Source organism: Armigeres subalbatus, chromosome 2 (assembly GCF_024139115.2).
Source record: "Armigeres subalbatus isolate Guangzhou_Male chromosome 2, GZ_Asu_2, whole genome shotgun sequence".
NCBI classification, from domain to species: Eukaryota; Metazoa; Arthropoda; class Insecta; order Diptera; family Culicidae; genus Armigeres; species Armigeres subalbatus.
Window position 1 is genome coordinate 179,640,679 of NC_085140.1, and position 18,666 is coordinate 179,659,344.

The 18,666-nt window shown below is 43.4% G+C and overlaps 2 protein-coding genes across 2 annotated transcripts; both read right to left on the minus strand.

Moving 5' to 3' along the window:
* Positions 1–12,655: 12,655 nt before the first annotated feature.
* Positions 12,656–15,469, minus strand: LOC134209407 (uncharacterized). Its single transcript, XM_062685393.1, has one exon. The coding sequence runs from the start codon at positions 15,467–15,469 to the stop codon at positions 12,656–12,658; it is 2,814 nt and encodes a 937-aa protein (XP_062541377.1).
* Positions 15,470–15,730: 261 nt separating this feature from the next.
* On the minus strand, positions 15,731–18,070 carry LOC134209408 (uncharacterized). The gene has a single exon (XM_062685394.1). It carries the CDS (start codon positions 18,068–18,070, stop codon positions 15,731–15,733), a length of 2,340 nt encoding a protein of 779 aa, XP_062541378.1.
* Positions 18,071–18,666: the final 596 nt, after the last annotated feature.

An 18,666-nucleotide genomic window follows, 5' to 3' on the forward strand; every position in this document is an offset into this window, starting at 1 on the left:
ACAGCGTTCCATTCGAGAGTAACTTTGCAAGTTAATGGGCTTGTAGGTGAAACGGGGAATTTCTTTTTCAATGACAAAGCAGGCTTGGTAATGGAGTTCAAGTTTCCGATGAATACGATGATGCAACAACAAGGCGCGAATTTATAAGAGTTGAATTACAAACAAAAAGAAAACCAGTGCGCGATTGAAGGAATAGATAATAGATTCTTATATAATTATATTTCATGGTATATTATGAACAACGACCCTTTCTAAATAGGGTAATGGTACCAACAATGGAGGTATTAGTAAATCTATATAAGAAATTATTTTGAAAAATAGATAATTAGACGAAATTTACAACTCTACGCATCTTAATATTGAAGGGACCATCGAGATAGGGAGAGATCGAACAACAATGGAAGGAAAATTTAAATAAATAAATGGGTACTAGATTCAAAAAATCTCGTTGCTATGAAAAACGACAACAAAACAAATGCCATTTCTTCCTATTGATGTGTTTGTTATTGTCCAAAGTTATAGCCTAAAAATTTGAACATATCGACCTAAGGAGAGTGAATCCTGAACATCGAGATAGAGAGATATCGAGATGAAGAATGCGCAAATTATGTAGATTGAAGGGACCGAGAAAACCATCGACATAGGGAGAGATATCGAGATATAGAACATCGAGATGTAGAGAGTCGACTGTAGAGAGATTGTTACTATTTACCATAAAAAAATATCACAAATTACTTGCACTATTGATGGGTACACTGGTGAAATTTAATTTTGGTTCCCATATAGTGGTGCTATCCATTGGTACAAGGGAGTCCTTTTTTTTTAAAGAAAATATTTTTTTCAATAGTTTTTCAGGCACAGTCTTGTGATAAGTTGCATTTGACAGCATATAGTACAACGAAACAGGCCAAATATATTCGGGCAAAACGTTGGGTAAATTTAGCCGTTTTGATTATATCATTAGACTGAGAAAGCAACTATAATTCTCGTCGATAATCAACAATTATTAATTTTTGTTATCTCCGTCACTGCTCATTAATCTTATTGCTATGTGACGCCCCATTTGATATAATAAATTATTATTCGTGAAAACGAAGAATCATTTTGATCATTTTTATAAAGTTTCTACATCGGTGACAAAGGACGTCATTAAAGGCATTATTATGGAACGACACCTCATTTACAAACTTTTTCTCGAAGCTATCTCTTTTAAAATCGCTTTGAAGTTCAAAACTTTTCCTTAGCGGGCGGTGCGGTGCTTACAGCTCTCATTTTGTGTGCTTCGACACACTTCAAACAAATATAAAAGCTTGCAGCAACGAAAACTCTAATTTATTGGCATTGCCGCTTCGACGAAAAGTTTTAAATTTTTCCCATTTTTTTTCAAATAAAGGGTACGAAATAAAAAAAAATCAGTGCCGATATGAAATGAAATAAAATACACCGTCAAGTATTAGCGCTTTGATGTTGCATGAAGAATAAGAAACAGAAAGATGATATTCAGAAATATTCGCAAAGGAAACCATACGAAGAAATTTTTGAAACTCTTCTCAAAAATTCTAGAAGCAATTTAATTAAAAAAAACCTGATTAATTCACCTAGCGGTGTTAGCCACTGCGACCAGTTATCAGATCTATTGCAGCGTTTTCCATTTGCTTGATAGGTTCTCGAGTTATGTGGAAATTTGTGTTTCATTTGTATGGAAGTGCCCTTTTTCAGAACGGGGAGGGGGACCGAAAGACTGTTTGAGTCGATTATCGGTCATAGATTATTTAGTATTTTTAACATCCAATGTTTCATATAGAATTTGTACAATTTGATTATCTTAATGACTATGTTTGAAAGAGCGAGACAGCTGGAGTGGCTGCCAAAAATGTTTTGATGCTGTTAAATTTGATGCATTCTCGGGCCTTGCCAGTTGTGCAATTTTACACCTATCGTTTCAAGTGCGCTTGGGTTCGGACCTCACGCGGGGCAAGGAAAGGATCCCGAGTAAAAAAGTCCAATAGAATTACAATAGAAATTACTGTAACAGTACGATAAATTTGATTATAATTACAATAAACTCTATTGTTGCCCACAATAGAATATCAATGAAGCATATTTTCCACCATAAATCCTATTGTAAATGACAGTTTTACAATAGAAAATAGGGGTTGTAAGTTATCGTATCGTATCGTGTTGTAATTCTATTGTCAACATTTTTCTGTCAATAGATTTTATTGTACGTTTATTGGAACAACAATAAGGCAATTTAATTTTTAGTACAATAGAAGAGCAAAATAATTGAATGTTCATCAATAAAACGTATTGTAATTTAATGATATTTAAATGTAATTGTATTGTATTTCCTATTCGGGATGGATTGATAGCAACTAGCGATGAGCCACACTTGTCGCATATGGGTGTAAATTAATTCTCTTGCACTTTTCGAGTGCACTGATCGCTTGGTGTTGGACGGATGCGTTTGTTATGATTTTTGAGTTTCGGTAATCAGGGGTTCTCAAATCTCATGACAAAGGGAAGGAATCCAAGTCCAACTCTCGTTGCTATTAGAGACTGAGTATACCCAGGGCCGGATTTATGGGGGGGCCGGGGGGACCGTGGCCCCGGGCCCCCACAAATCTTATGTACCAAAACCAACCTTTTTTGTACATTTTGGGGCCCCCACATACCGTCGGCCCCGGGGCCCCCTTCCGGCTAAATCCGGCCCTGAGTATACCTCTGCATCTCCACGATTATATTGGGAAATACAATTGAGTTAAGGATATTTTATTTGGATCCACTTTGGTAAGCGATGCGATCTATTGGATGGGATATAACTATGCGAATTAAAAAATTTCTCTAGTTGCGAGCAAAGGCGTTGGACTGCTAGTATTGAGATTGCGAGTTCGATCCTTGATACGGCCTTGGATGTTTTCAAGTGAAACATTATTGACTTTTTGAGCATAGTGTATCCATTGTAATTGCCACACAAAATATACCCTCATGCATTGGCGGGCATAGACAAGCTTTCAATTAGTAAGTAATTAGGAGGAAATGCTAATAGAACACTAAGTTGCAAAGAAGGCCTGGCTCCACACAAAACACAAACCCGGATTTCATTTTTGCATGTTGCATTCGACGCGGAATCCTTCCTAATTTTTTGAAAATTGGCCCAATCGGCCATTGTGCTCTGAACGCAAATAAATGTGAATTGATGAAAATAATTGAATCTATTTCCCTAAAGTGCAGTGTTGATCTGTCTTATGTGCTTTTCTTGTTACTCTTATGTGTTTTCTTGTTTTATAATACACTACACGAGAAAGGCACCATCACCGCTAGGCGGATTATTCTGGGTTTTATCTTCCTTCTCTCTTCGTTATTTTTACTTCTTACTTTTTTCCCATTCTTTCTTTCTTTTACCTATTTCCCATACATTTGTTCTTCTTTCTTTCCTTCTACTTTCTCGTTTCTTTTTTTCTCACAGCTTTCTTTTCAACTCTCACCTATCACTTCTCTCCTATCTCATCCTACTTCTCACCACTCTCATCTCATTTCTTACTTCACACTTCTTACCTCTAATTGCGGGGGTTGGAAGCAGAGGGGTGTAAGTGACATTTTGGATAAACTTGAGTTTACTAAAGCAAAAAAAGCTTTAGCTCTCGAGCATGCGACAATATGTCTCGGCGAATATCAAAGCGAGAAGGACGATCTTCAGCGGACCAGATTACTCTGCGACAAATCCTTGATAAATTCCGGAAATATTTACAACATCTGTTGGTTGCAGCGTTTGACAGAGTGAAATGGTTCGAACTCTGGCATAAATGCTAGAACATGGTTTCCTTGTAAAGTTTATAAGGCTAACTCGTGCGATGCTGGATGGGTCTGAATCGAGCGTCAGAATATCTGGTTAGACGTCCGATTCGTTCGTGACGTTAGATGGATTAAAGCAGGACGATGTGCTCGTTAATCTGCTTTTAAACGTAGCTCTGGCAGGTGCATCATGCGACATCAAATATAACATGAAAATACGAGTTATGGCTACAAGTAGGACGTTTTTCGGTTGGCGTAGCCGGCCAGTCCTGCAACTTTTAGACACGAACAAAAATATTGTTAGGGAACGATTATAGAGATGGTGAAAGCCCAGACAGACAAAACTCGATTTTCCGGAGGAAAAAGCGTCAGCAGGAAGATCGAGACCGTGAAGAGACGGAGCAACTGTACCGCGCTATTAACACACGAAAGTTCTATGAGAAGTTGAACCGTTCACGTGAGGGCCATGTGCCACAGCCTGATATGTGTAAGGACATAAACGGGAACCTTCTTACGAACGAGCGTGAGGTGATCCAAAGGTGGCGGCAGCACTACGAAGAGCACCTGAATGGCAATGTGGCAGACGAAGATGGCGGTATGGTGATGGACCTGGGGAACGCGCGCAGGACATAATTCTACCGGCCCCGGATCTCCAGGAAATCCAGGAGGAGATTGGCCGGCTGAAGAACAACAAAGCCCCTGGGGATGACCAACTACCAGGAGAGCTATTTAAACACGGTGGTGAGGCACTGGCTAGAGCGCTGCACTGGGTGATTACCAAGGTTTGGGAGGATGAGGTTCTGCCGCAGGAGTGGATGGAAGGTGTCGTGTGTCCCATCTACAAAAAGGGCGATAAGCTGGATTGCAGCAACTACCGCGCAATCACATTGCTGAACGCCGCCTACAAGGTACTCTCCCAAATTTTATGCCGTCGACTAGCACCAATTGCAAGGGAGTTCGTGGGGCAGTACTAGGCGGGTTTTATGGGCGAACGCTCCACCACGGACCAGGTGTTCGCCATTCGCCAAGTACTGCAGAAGTGCCGCGAATACAACGTGCCCACACTTCATTTATTCTTCGACTTCAAAGCCGCATATGATACAATCGATCGGGACCAGCTATGGCAGCTAATGCACGAAAACGGATTTCCGGATAAACTGACACGGTTGATCAAAGCGACGATGGATCGGGTGATGTGCGTAGTTCGAGTTTCAGGGGCATTCTCGAGTCCCTTCGAAACCCGCAGAGGGTTACGGCAAGGTGATGGTCTTTCGTGTCTGCTATTCAACATCGCTTTGGAAGGGGTAATACGAAGAGCAAGTATTAACACGAGTGGTACAATTTTCAATAAGTCCGTCCAGCTATTTGGCTTCGCCGACGACATAGATATTATGGCACGTAACTTTGAGAAGATGGAGGAAGCCTACATCAGACTGAAGAGGGAAGCCAAGCGGATCGGACTAGTCATCAACACGTCGAAGACGAAGTACATGATAGGAAGAGGTTCAAGAGAAGACAATGTGAGCCACCCACCACGAGTTGGCATCGGTGGTGACGAAATCGATGTGGTAGAAAAATTTGTGTACTTGGGCTCACTGGTGACTGCCGAAAATGATACCAGCAGAGAAATTCGGAGATGTATAGTGGCTGGAAATCGTACATACTTTGGACTCCGCAAGACGCTCCGATCGAATAGAGTTCGCCGCCGTACCAAACTGACAATCTACAAAACGCTCATTAGACCGGTAGTCCTCTACGGACACGAGACCTGGACGATGCTCGTGGAGGACCAACGCGCACTCGGAGTTTTCGAAAGGAAAGTGCTGCGTACCATCTTTGGTGGGGTGCAGATGGCGGACGGTACGTGGAGGAGGCGAATGAACCACGAGTTGCATCAGCTGCTGGGAGAACCATCCATCGTTCACACCGCGAAAATCGGACGACTGCGGTGGGCCGGGCACGTAGCCAGAATGTCGGACAATAACCCGGTGAAAATGGTTCTCGACAACGATCCGACGGGTACAGGAAGGCGAGGTGCGCAGCGGGCAAGGTGTATCGATCAGGTGGAAGATGACTTGCGGACCCTCCGTAGACTGCGTGGTTGGCGACGTGTAGCCATGGGCCGAGCCGAATGGAGAAGACTCTTATATACCGCACAGGCCACTTCGGCCTTAGTCTGAATAAATAAATAATAAAAATAATAGAAAGCCCAGACAAACAGACGTAAATGGTTGAAGATTTTTCTTAAAATTTCATCGCTAAGTTACTGTGCCACCATCTCGCGAGCATGTTGCACGAAGTCATGTTTAGTATTTACAACAATGTCAACTGCAGGTGGTAGTATGAAATGTCAAACACAAAGGTATACGATGCGCGCCTCTGGATGTGGAACTCGCAATCAATTGTGTTTAAAATGTCAACGGCTATTCATTAATTAAGAAATGCAGAAGGGGTATTGTTTGGAAAATGAACAATTTAATGTCACTTCTGAACCCCTTGACCGATTTTGTTCAAATATGAAATACCATTGAGGCATAGCAAACCGCGTCAAGTAAAAGCTATTTCGACTATGTGTTCTTATACAGAATTGTTAAAAAATATTAATCACCGGTTGGGTGTTGATACAAAACTATTGCAACATCCCTATGCTATCGTCTTCTTCTTATTGGCTTCACATCCCCACACTGGGACAGAGCCACCTCACAGCTTAGTGTTCATTAAGCACTTCCACAGTTATTAACCGCGAGGTTTCTAAGCCAGGTTACCATTTTTGCATTCGTATCCAGTATTTTGCGTTCGATAATGGCGGCCAAGTGAGTGCCTTTTTGACATTCAAAAGGTAGAAAATATTTACATTTTTTAATCAATGTAGGCCTTGATTCATTGGATAACATTGGCACTCATTTGGTATCAACAAAAAAACAAATGGTAAATATCTTCCATCATGTCGTTTTAGAATTTGGTAATTTTGTTATGCATTTTCTGTTATAATTTTATTTTACAGGATAACTGCAAGTTAACAAGCATTCTTCTGCTTTGTGAGACATACTTTTAACCCCAGAACCGCAAAGCTACGTTTCGGGGGAAAACCGGCAGCAAGGGCCAACGGCTGTCTTTGGGGTGGGTGCTCAAAACCTTTTTTGAGATTCCAGGTCTCAAGCTGAGATGAGATAAGACAACTCGAGGCTGAATGCCCTCACACAATTTTCACCACGATTCTTGTGACGAGCAATGCAGTGTGACCATCCCTTTTTGAATAAATAAAAGGGAACAAGACGAATAAACGTCAACAATTAATTATCAAATACTTATCATTTAAACGTTTGTCCATGATTGCAATTGTTTGTATACTTTTATCAGGTATTTTTTATTTATAATTCACGTTCATAGAAGCAAAATAATTAGTTTGACCGAATTTATTTGTTTATGACAATACCGATGTTGAAAATTGCCCGACTACTAGCAACACGGCGAAACCAAAAACAAAATACCCGTCTGGAAAAGAACGCGGCGCTGTGCTTGCCGGCGTTTGTCAAATCAGCGAATCAAAAGTGGTCTTTTCTGACAGCAAAGTGGTTGCAAAAAAGGACAACTAGATGTCTTATCTCATCTCAGGTCTCAAGGCGTTTGGACGCTATAGGAAGCTTTCGGATCACGGAAACCTAACTTAACGCAAATTACGCACGGGTGAACTGTGAATTATTGAGCCTATCGTAGCAGTGGCTTTGTTGGTGTTGGCGGGTCGTTGGGTCGGCGAATGATTCTGAGAGCTACAAGTTAGGATGCATGCCATGCATGTTTTGTTTCAGCGTAATAAGCATGGATTATATCCACATTCGCACTGAATCAAAGTAATAGTAACAGTCCAAATTCACACCAGGAATTACTTTCCAGATTTCTGCTATGAAAATGATGAATGAATTCCTTTACAAATATCATTAAAAATTACTTGATATTACAGGTATTAATGGTTTGTGAGGATCAGTAATTGTCGAACCTAAAAGTGGCCTGCATGAGGTAGAAAAATTTAAGTGCCTTCAGTTAAACAGCAGCTGCTAGAGTAGTGTTGTGACTAGGGTGACCATATGAGATTTTTTGAAAGGAGTACAATTCACCCAAATCGTGGCGAAAAAGGAGGACATTTGGTTTAAAAGGAGGACATAAAAACCACCGATCGATTTTTGTTTTTAAGGCCGATACAAATATTTGAAATCTATTTTGTCTCCTCCCCCCTTGGATTTTTTTGCCAAAAAATAATTACTATGTCTGAAACTTGATTATGCATATGTACATGTGATAGATTTAGTTCGGAAAAGGTATTGGAGGGTAACCGCCCCTTCGGTGGGGTTTGATCCCACGACTCCAGTTCGCATGACAGGTGCTTTCCCTACTAAGCTACGAAGGACCTCCGTCGTCCACCGCAGCTTAGCGGGTACTGATGAAACCAAATTCCCAGCACCAGGTACCAGCCGATCTCTCGCAATACATTTTCAGAACTAACTCTCTCATATGTTATTTTTGTACACATGCCAACCAAGTAGGATGAGTATTTAGTATTGTCCGGCTCCTACACACTTGCTTCATCAGCAACGGCGCTCAATGAAGTAGGGTTGTGTGAGGTTGTGCCAGTTTGGTCGTCAGATCCCGACCCGACCACACAAGCGAAGAGAGATCGCCACTCGAGATCAGTACATTCAAAGTCGGAGGTCCTCACTCACAGAAAAGTTATTATTTCAACTGTTTTTTGAAAATATTCAGAAAGGAGGACATTTAAGCGCAAAAGGAGGACATCTGATTTTTAACGAAAAAGGAGGACATGTCCTCCTTTAGGATACCATATGATCACCCTAGTTGTGACACAAGTGCTGGCGGCTTATTGAATCCTTTCTTACACTATCTGGCCATAGCCTCACCCAGTTGTCTGGTTGCAGATTTCCTTTCCTTAAAAACACTGATAATAATAATCATTATACATTTGTTGATTCTGTGGATTCTACATTCCTAGAAACAAAATAAAATTAAAATTAAAAAGCTTGATAAAAGTACCAAACCGCTGAATAATGTGAATGAAATTATTGACATTTAGATTGTTGATACCGGATGAGTGCCAATGTTTTCCAGTGAATCATGGCATACATTGATTGAATTATGTAAATATTTTCTACCTCTTGAACGTCAAAAAGGCACTCACTTGGCCGCCATTATCGAGCGCAAAATACTGGATATCATGAGGCTAACACGATGATACTTTTATGCCCAGGGAAGTCGAAACAATTTCCAATCCGAAAATTGCCTAGACCGGCACCAGGAATCGAGCCCAGCCACCCTCAGCATGGTCTTGCTTTGTAGCCGCGCATCTTACCGCACGGCTAAGGAGGGCCCCTCATGCTATACTCAACTGAAATTTGACCATCAGTTCAATCCATCTTCTTCAAACCCCTTCAACTTCTACGATTTTGATTGTTCTACCATCTATTGGTACATCTATTGGTATTGGTTGGTACTAAATTGGGATCACCCAAAATTTGGTTATTGTTCCATATTCACAATTTTGCCTTTCTGCACTGAGCCTTTGAATGGGGTTAATCGAATTTTGCGTTTATCATTTCGATTTTCAATTTGTGGCGGGCCGCGATCTAAAAGGCTGTTCAATAATGGCATTAGGCGTTCCGCTATTGATGATTTATGTTAGCATCGGTTGCTTAGAATGTTTCATTCCATGTATTGCTTCCAGTGTGATGATGAATTGGACGGTTGTTGTGTGCCGGTATTGAAGCCCGCCGATTATTTCCTAATCAGAACGCTGAAACGACTACCAGTCACGTCAGTTTCACCGTTCTGAATCGTGTGTTGTGATGCGGAAAATCAAATCGAGCCCCGTTGAACATGGTCGTTGATATGCATTTGATTGAATAATCGATTTCACTTCAATGACAACTGATGCAAGTTGCAGCTTGTTCAAGTTTTAAATATGGATTTGTATTGATAGCAGGAGAATTAGGACTTTGGAATGTCGATGTGGTATATAATTAGCAAGACAAGAAATAGCTAAGCATATTCCATAATTACAATTTCCATATCCCTATGATTATTTTTTTTTTGACAATCCAGAGGTCTGTCATAAATTTATGGAATTCAGTCTCGATTAAATATTATTTTTATGGGAATTTTCATAGAAAAAAAAAATATTTTGTCTCAGGTTAGATTTAAATGCACAATCCCATCTTCATTTTGAATAGCTTCTTCTTCTTTTTCTTCTTCTTCTTGGTATTACATCCCCACACTGGGACAGAGCCGCCTCGCAGCTTAGTGTTCATTAAACACTTCCACTGTTATTTACTGCGAGGTTTCTATACCAAGTTACCATTTTTGCATCCGTATATCATGAGGCTGTGTTGATACTTTTATGCCCAGGGAAGTCGAGACAATTTCCAATCCAAAAATTGCCTAGACCGGCACCGGGAATCGAACCCAGCCATCCTCAACATGGTTTTGCGCGTCTTCCCGCACGGCTAAGGAGGGCCCCAATAGCATCTTCATCTTCGATGACTCTACATTCCAACTGGAACTTGGTCTATTTTTGAACTTAGTATTCAATTAGCATTTCCTCAGTTATTAATTGAAAGTTTTTCTATGCCCGCTGTGCATGAATGCATATGTATCTTTTGTGGCAAGTACAATGGATACACTATGCCCGAGATTTTTCCCCACCCGTAAGCATCCTACTCCGGACCGAGAATCGAACTCGCCATCTCCGGATTGGCAATCCTACGCCTTTGCTCGCAAGGCTAACTGGAGACCAGAAGAATACATTAATTTGAGTAAATTTTTTATGCTGTTATGTTCTAAATACCATCATCATAAAAATATGGCAGCTCTTGTGAACGCCCAGCGAGCTTTATCCAAGTTCCGGGCGTTAATAGGTTAAGGAAATTTATTGTTTTTTTTCCAACGACTGGTTGAAATCTACTTCCAAAAGTCCATATAGTATAAGTTTCAATCTGTACAACAATAAGTTGAAGATTAAATAAAATAAATAAATAAAAGTTTTGTTTTATTGCTGGACACAAATAAGACTTATTTGTTGTTTCATTCGAAAGTTGTTGCTAGTTGTTTCATTGTTTGATCACGAATGAATCATATACTATAATTTGTTTTTTTTTGTGCGTTTCAAGCTTCCATCCTTAACGTAATGATAATTTCATAATGTTATCATTGGTGCTGTCTAGCCACTAATTGTGTTTGATCTAATCACTATAAACCTTGTTATTCCGGTACACATTTATGAGCATAACACGGAATTTTGGATTAGTCGATGTTCTTACCGGTACCGTTAGAGAAACCTGTATTTCGGAGATGATTCGGAGTTTTCATTCCCACTGAAATGCGCGCGTTAAAGTTCAAAGACGACACCAATTTATTCGCGAAACTGTATTGAGCTCATTGTGATTGACACAATTTTAATTAGATGCTTTTGCATTCACGAGCGGAGACTAACTGAGCTGGCCTGAGTATATAACACGATACGCAGGGTCAGCGTGGTGAATATCTTGCGCGCCTATAACCGATCGCCTAGCTACATTAGCATTTATAGGTAGGAGTACGTATATTGATAGTGATAAGAGCAAAGAGAGTAAGAATACTCCGACAATGTGGATGATGTTTGGTTGCCAGTTCTACTGCATTACTTACTTCTGAACATGCCGGCCGCCTTGAAATCATAAGGATTTCAATCTAAAACTAGGCAAAATATTTCTACCGACACTGTTGTTACTGTGCTGTTCAAATGCTATCTGCTACCTACTGCTGGATTTGTTTTTACTTCGCTATTTTTATGTACTACTGAATTATTCAAGTGCTTGACTCATTTAATGCTGACTGTTGTCCATGAGGCGACGTTGGATGGGATATCGCTCTCACGATGCAAGTTGTGCATCACAACGACGACACTGACAACGGCTTCGATGATAACCTTCTGGTGGTTTCTGTGGAGTGTTGCTTGCTGCTCTGATACTCGAACCGTCCAATTTCTCGATACGATTGAACGGTGGCTTCTGTCTGGGAGTTTCTGCGCTGAGCTGTCCATCTTCCGTTGTCTACAAAGGCAGATTGTCGAAACGTATCGCCACCGGGGTGGCTGCGAAGGAATTATCGAGATCGTTCGTCCTTCGTTGCTGAATGGTGACATCAATCGCCGCTAGGAATGAGAGGATGCTTTTTACCATGAAAATAAGAACTATAACAGAACTTGCCTGGAACGGAGGCCACCATGCCAGGTGACCCCCGGGAGTGCCCTATGCACTGATGACGATGATGGATTCATCGCCCCAATTGAACGAGAACGGTCAGGAGCGGTCTACTATGACTACTACGAGGCTGCGACGGTGATGACTTGCCCTCCGATCGGGTTGATCAGGCCCTGTGGATGACTCGTCAATTTCGTTTGCAGCGATGCCGAACAAGGGTACCAAATGCTCGGTGTTGATTTGTTGGAGCTGGAGTGCTATGACCTTCGACGATAGTATGTTTATTTCTTAACGGATCGAATGAATTGACGTCACAACGATTTTTTGATTGCAGGACGAACGACATGGACATCAGAAATGGAGCATGCTTGACGGTAACCAGAAACGATGAAGAACCCAGAAACGATGATTGACGGAATGGAACAGCGTGGACCAGAGAGTAGAACGTCGTCTTCCAGATGGCCGGAGTCCCCAAAGGGAACCGACGGGTGGCTATGGGGGATGAACATTCCATGAGTTTTTTGAAACATAATAAAATACAAACACTTAACTGGAAAGCGGAGGCCCTCATTGAGAAGACCTCCGCGGTGCCGGGGCACCATTGATGGAAGAGTTTATTGCTCTTCGTCTGTGGATGCGTTATCCTTAATTGGAAGAACGCAGATTTTGGAAATGGCTCTCTTGAACATCCCATCTTTGGTACGAACGTCCACCACTCGAACGTTTCCATCCGCACCGGTGTAGATTTCTGCCACTCGTCCCAATTTCCATTTTAGTGGAGGTAGGTTATCCTCCTTGACTAAAACCATAGTGTCGATCTTGATATTGTTGCGCTTTTTGGTCCATTTGGTCCTGTTGTGCAGGTCCGAAAGATATTGGGTCTTCCATTTTCGCCAAAGTTTTTGCACGAAATCTTGTGATTGCTGCCAGGCGGACAAGCGATTTTCCGGTATCTCCTGAAGATCGCGTTCCGGAATTGCCGTCAGAGGTCTGCCTACGAGGAAGTGTCCTGGGGTCAGTGCAGCGTAATCGTTAGTGAGAGGAGTTAGCGGGCGTGAATTCAAAATCGCCGCGACTTGCTGAACTATAGTGTGTAGCTCGTCGTAGCTTAGCTGCTGGTTCCCAACGACCTTACGAAAGTGGCACTTAAACGACTTTACCGCAGCCTCCCATAGTCCGCCAAAATTTGGCGAACGGGCCGGAATGAAGTCGAACTGAATTCCTTCATCCTCGGCTGTACGGACTACGGTATGCTGAAACTGCTGGTCTAGGAACTGGAGGCGCAACTCTTCCAATTCTCTGTTGGCCCCTACGAAATTGGTGGCATTGTCGCACATGACCACCTGCGGTTTTCCACGAACCGCAACGAATCGCTTGAAAGCAGAAAGGAAAGCTTGCGTCGACAAATCCGCTACAACCTCCATGTGAACGGCTTTCGTTGCCAGACATACAAATATCGCCACGAAACATTTCACTGGTGTGCTGCGACGAATTGGATATTTGATGTAGAATGGACCACACAGATCTACACCAACCTTCAGAAAAACGGCTGCAGGGTTGACTCGAACGGACGGAAGATCGGCCATCAGTTGCTCGTGTACAGTTGGCTTGTTCCGGAAGCATGTTACACACTTGTGGCAGACGGTACGAGCCACATCGCGTGCGTTTGTGGGCCAGAATTTTTCTCTGACGGAAGCTACGAGTAGCTGCTGACCAGCGTGGAAAAGTTTACGGTGGTAGTGTTCCACGACTAATTTGGTAAACGGATGACGATGATGTAAAATCATCGGATGTTTGCGACTCTCCGGGATAGGTGCATGAGCAAGCCGGCCGCCAACTCGAATCGTTTTCCCAACCATAATAGGATTGAGCGCATGAATCTTGGACGAAGTTTTTACTTCTCGACTGCGAGACAAAGCTGCTACTTCTTCGGGAAAGCTATCCCCCTGGGCTAGGCGAACTAATACTTCAGTCGCTTCGTTCAGCTCCTGCAGCTTGATTGTCCCTGAACGTTTGCTGGCGAGGTTGTTTGGTGAACAGTTGTGAACGAATCGACGGATGTATGCAACTAATCTAACGAGATCAGTGAACGAAGATCGAAGAGCGAATAATTCGCTTGGCGATTTCGCTCGAGCTGGCAGCGCAACAGTTGATCGTTCTTCTAAAAAAGAACGTTCGATATCTGGTGGAGGGACTATACAGCTGGGCCACATTGCACGATCCTGCCGCAACCAGAGTGGGCCTTCAAACCACAACGTTTCGTATTTTAACTGTGCCGGAGTCATTCCACGCGAGATAATATCTGCGGGATTATTTGCACCAGCAACATGGTTCCATACGCCGCTGCTAGTAATGTGCTGGATCTCCGAAACACGATTTGCAACGAAGATTTGCCAGCGAGATGGTGGAGAAGCCAGCCAATACTTGACGATTGTCGAGTCTGTCCAAAAGAACGGTTGGAACGTAATCTGAACGCTATGGCGGACCTTTTCGTATAGATGGCTCAATAAAAGAGCTGCGGAAAGTTCGAGTCGGGGTGTAGATAGGACTTTCTTTTTCCGCTTCAGGTCTTCCAGTGGTGCAACCCTTGACTTGGCGGTGATAAGCCGAGCAGTTATTGTACCATCGCTAGTGATACATCGAAGATAAAGACAGGCACCATAAGCGGCATTTGATGCGTCACAGAACCCATGCAACTCTACCGTGGCAAGATCGTTGGAGAATGACACCCAACGGGGTACGGTGAGAGTATCCAATGCCATGAGATTCCTTCGAAATTCGGTCCAGATCCTCTGTAGCTCCTCCGGTAGCGAATCGTCCCAGTCACATTTCTGCTTCCATAAAGTTTGCAGGAAAATTTTTGCTTGTACAACTACCGGACCAATCAACCCGAGTGGGTCGAAAATCTTTGCTAGCTCCGACAATACGGTTCTCTTGGTAATACTTGCCTCCGATCCAAGGTTTGGTATGGTGAATCGGAAGATGTCGGCTGCTGGCTCCCAAATCAAACCAAGCGTTTTTACTGCAGAAGTTGACGAGTCCAGTTCGAAAGAAGTCCGCTCATCCCGAAGCCCAATAGGAACGTCAGAAAGCAACTCATCGCTGCTGGAGCTCCATTTTCGCAAAATTAAGCCGGCTGAGTTTGTCAGATCTATTAAATCAGCTACAAGAGCCTTGCCTTCGTCCAGTTTATCTGTTCCGGTTAATAAGTCGTCGACGTAAAAGTCCTTCTTGACAGTCTTTGCGGCGACAGGATGTGTTGTTTCGCCTTCACTTCCTAAGCGTTGCAGACACTTTGTTGCAAGGTAAGGTGCGGCGCTAGTTCCATAAGTGACTGTGGTCAACTTGTACGATTTGACGGGTTCATCCGGGCACGATCTCCAAAGGATGCACTGGAGTAACTGATCCGCACGGCAAACGCCTACCATCCTATACATTTTTGCCACGTCTGCAACGAGTGCATGTCTCCAAAACCGGAAGCGTAAGGCAATGGTGTGCAGATCATCCTGGACAACTGGACCCACCATCAACCCATCATTTAGGGAGATTCCTGTTGTCGTGCGGCATGAAGCGTCGAATACGACCCGGAGTTTTGTGGTGGTGCTGTCAGGCTTCAATACAGCGTGATGTGGCAAATAGTAGACAGGTTCTTCTCCTTCTAATACTTCTTCCATATGGCCCAGGGACTTTTATTCCTCTATTAAGACTAAATACGCCTCTTTCAAAGCACTGTGTGTTGAAAACCGACGCTCTAGTCCATGGAATCGCTTTAAAGCGTTAGCCTTGGAGTCACCCAATCTTTGAATGACAGCTTCCTTCTTTGGTAGAGTGACTACGAATCTACCAACTTCATTGCGGATGGTAGTTCGTTCGAATATTTCTTCACACGCTGATTCTTCCACGGACAACGTGCCTCCAGAGTGGCAAGACTCGAGCTCCCAAAATTTGGTGAGCAGATCGTTGAGATCAGGAGAAGTGATAGGGTGAGAATGGGTTCGTTGTGCTACTGTAGATGATCCAGGTACACGGCCAGAGACAACCCATCCAAAAACGGTTTCATGAAGAGTGGGTCCACCGTCGCATAGTTTGATCTTGCCTTCCGCCAGTAAATCGTAATAATACTCAGCACCGATGATCATATCGATTGATCCAGGCTCAAAGAACGTAGGATCTGCCAACATCAGGTGCTCTGGAATCGCCAAGTGCTGCACATTTACGTATTCGGTCGGCAAAGCGGATGTCAGCTTGGGAAGGACATGTAGCTGAATTTGCTCCGCATAGGAGGAGATTTTCAGCGACCGCGGCATTACGGTTGCGCTCACCGTTCTTGATGATTTCGTAGAAGTGCCCCCAATACCGACTATAGACAGGTGATCAGGCAATCCTACTAGTTGAAGCTTCTGGCAAAGACTCCGAGTGATGAAGCAGTATTCGGAGCATGAGTCAAGAAGCGCTCTTGCAAGCTGCATGTTTCCAAATTGGTCTGTTATGCGCACCAAGGCGGTGGACAACAGAACTTGACGAGATGGAGTATTGATGCTCACCGGCAGTGAGTTAGTGTTATGAGAGGGAGTACGATCTGTGGTGGGTTGTGGGTGTGAATGTGTGCTTGCGATTGGGAATGAACTTGTGTTGGGTCCTGGACCTTGACTTGGTGTGGCATGGTTCTGGGCGTGTGGCTGTGTTTGTTGGTTATTCGCTCTTTGTGTTCGTGTTTGTTCTTGTGGGACGGAGGAACCGATCTGTGACGATGTAGCAGCTGCTCCGCCTTCTGTTGCACCGGAATGAAGAAGTGTATGGTGCCTCCGTTGGCAGTGTCGGCAGACACCTTTCGTGCAGAAACGAACTAGATGCGACGAAGAGAAACAGTTCAAGCAAAGGCCACACTTTTTCACCTTCTCGTAGCGTTCAGGCACTTTCATTTTCAGGAACCGCAGGCATCTAAACGCTGAATGCTGGGATTCTCCACAAAAAGGACATCGATTCGAAGACTGCATCGAGGCATGACTCACAGTTGTTTTCGGTTTGCGGAATTCGGTGTTGGTGGAAGGTTTTTCTGGAGCAATTGACTGGAGCACAGAACACTGATTTCGCAGAAATTCGATGAGTTCTTCGTACTTGGGAACCTCCTTGGAGCAATGATGCGACTCCCAATAGCGAAGCGTTGTCGCATCTAATCTGGAACACACCATATGAACTAGGATGGTGCTCCAGTTAGCGGTATGCTCCCCAATTTTCTCCATCATTTGAAGGTTCCGATCATATTCGCTGAGTAGGTGATTCAACGCTTCGTAACTTTCGCGCTTCATCGGCTCTACAGCAAACAGAGCGTCTAGATGGGCCTTCACTATAAGCTTTCGATTCTCGTAGCGTTTCTGCAGCAAATCCCAGGCGATTGCGTAGTTTGCTGATGTCATCTCCAGTGCTGCAACTTCCTGCAATGCTTCACCCACTAACGATGACCGTAAATAACTAAACTTGTCCATGTCGGACAGCTGACGGTTACGGTGGATTAAGCTCTGGAACATGTCTCGAAAAGTAACCCACTCTCGAAGACGACCGCTGAAGCTTGGCAATCGCAGTTCTGGCAACTTCACTGTCGATGTAGGATTACCTGCTGGTAGCGAAGCAACTGGAGTCTGTACTGCGGGTGCAGTTCCTGGAGTGGATTCGTTCTTTAACGATCGCAAGGACGAACGCAGATCACAATAAACGTCTTCGGTTTCCGCAATTACTTCTGCGCTTTCTTTACATCGCCGTTCGGCCAGAATCTCCAATCTGGCAGTTCGTTCCTCGGAGCTTTCCTTCGATTCTGCTACTCCTTTTTCGTCGATTCCTTCCGATACCTCTTCGATTTTTGACCGAATCGCATAGAATTTCGCCATGGCCGCCTCCAGCATCTCCAGCCTGGTGTCGATGTGTAAGTAGTGCTTCTCCTTCTTGAACCTATCGATAAAACGCCTCACCCCATCGAAGGTATTCTGTAGCTGCCGCGCTTGCCGCTTCAACTCCTTCAGCTCACTCGCCATCTTTTATTTAGCACTCTCCGTCTATTATTGTTAAGCACTTATTATCTGTTTAAACCGCAATAATTGAATTGAATCAATCGCCAAATAGTCTAATCAACACTTAGTCGTCACAGTTCACAGTGAATAAGCATCACCACCACTTTTTTGCGTTTGAACTACGTCCGCACTGTGATTGATTCAATCAATCAATGAAAATTGAAAGTTATATTCACAAATCACTTTTAACACTATTAAACAGCAATTCGATTTTTTCGCGATTCCTCAACGTCCCACGGGATGACAGTGACATTACTGCAGCAGGGGAACCAACCGAGCGAACAACAAGCCAGAAAACGCCAGCAGAAACCAAGACCGTCAATCGAGAGGACACAAGGATCATATTCCAGAAAGAAAACCGCATGCAACTAAATCGATATTGATTGGCATTGTAGCATACCACTTTTATTTATTCAATTCACCCACGAATCAAACGGTGCGCATCTCATGCATGATGCCACCACAGATCAAATCACTCATGCTTTTATACTTCCCTCTTAACTACATACAGCAGCTTACATACAGCTTTTCTGTCGATAACTGCCCACTGCAACGGTATC

Coding starts and splice junctions, on each gene's coding strand:
- LOC134209407 (XM_062685393.1), bottom strand. CDS start 15,469: ATGGTAGGCGTTTGCCGTGCGGATCAGTTACTCCAGTGCATCCTTTGG.
- LOC134209408 (XM_062685394.1), bottom strand. CDS start 18,070: ATGGCGAGTGAGCTGAAGGAGTTGAAGCGGCAAGCGCGGCAGCTACAG.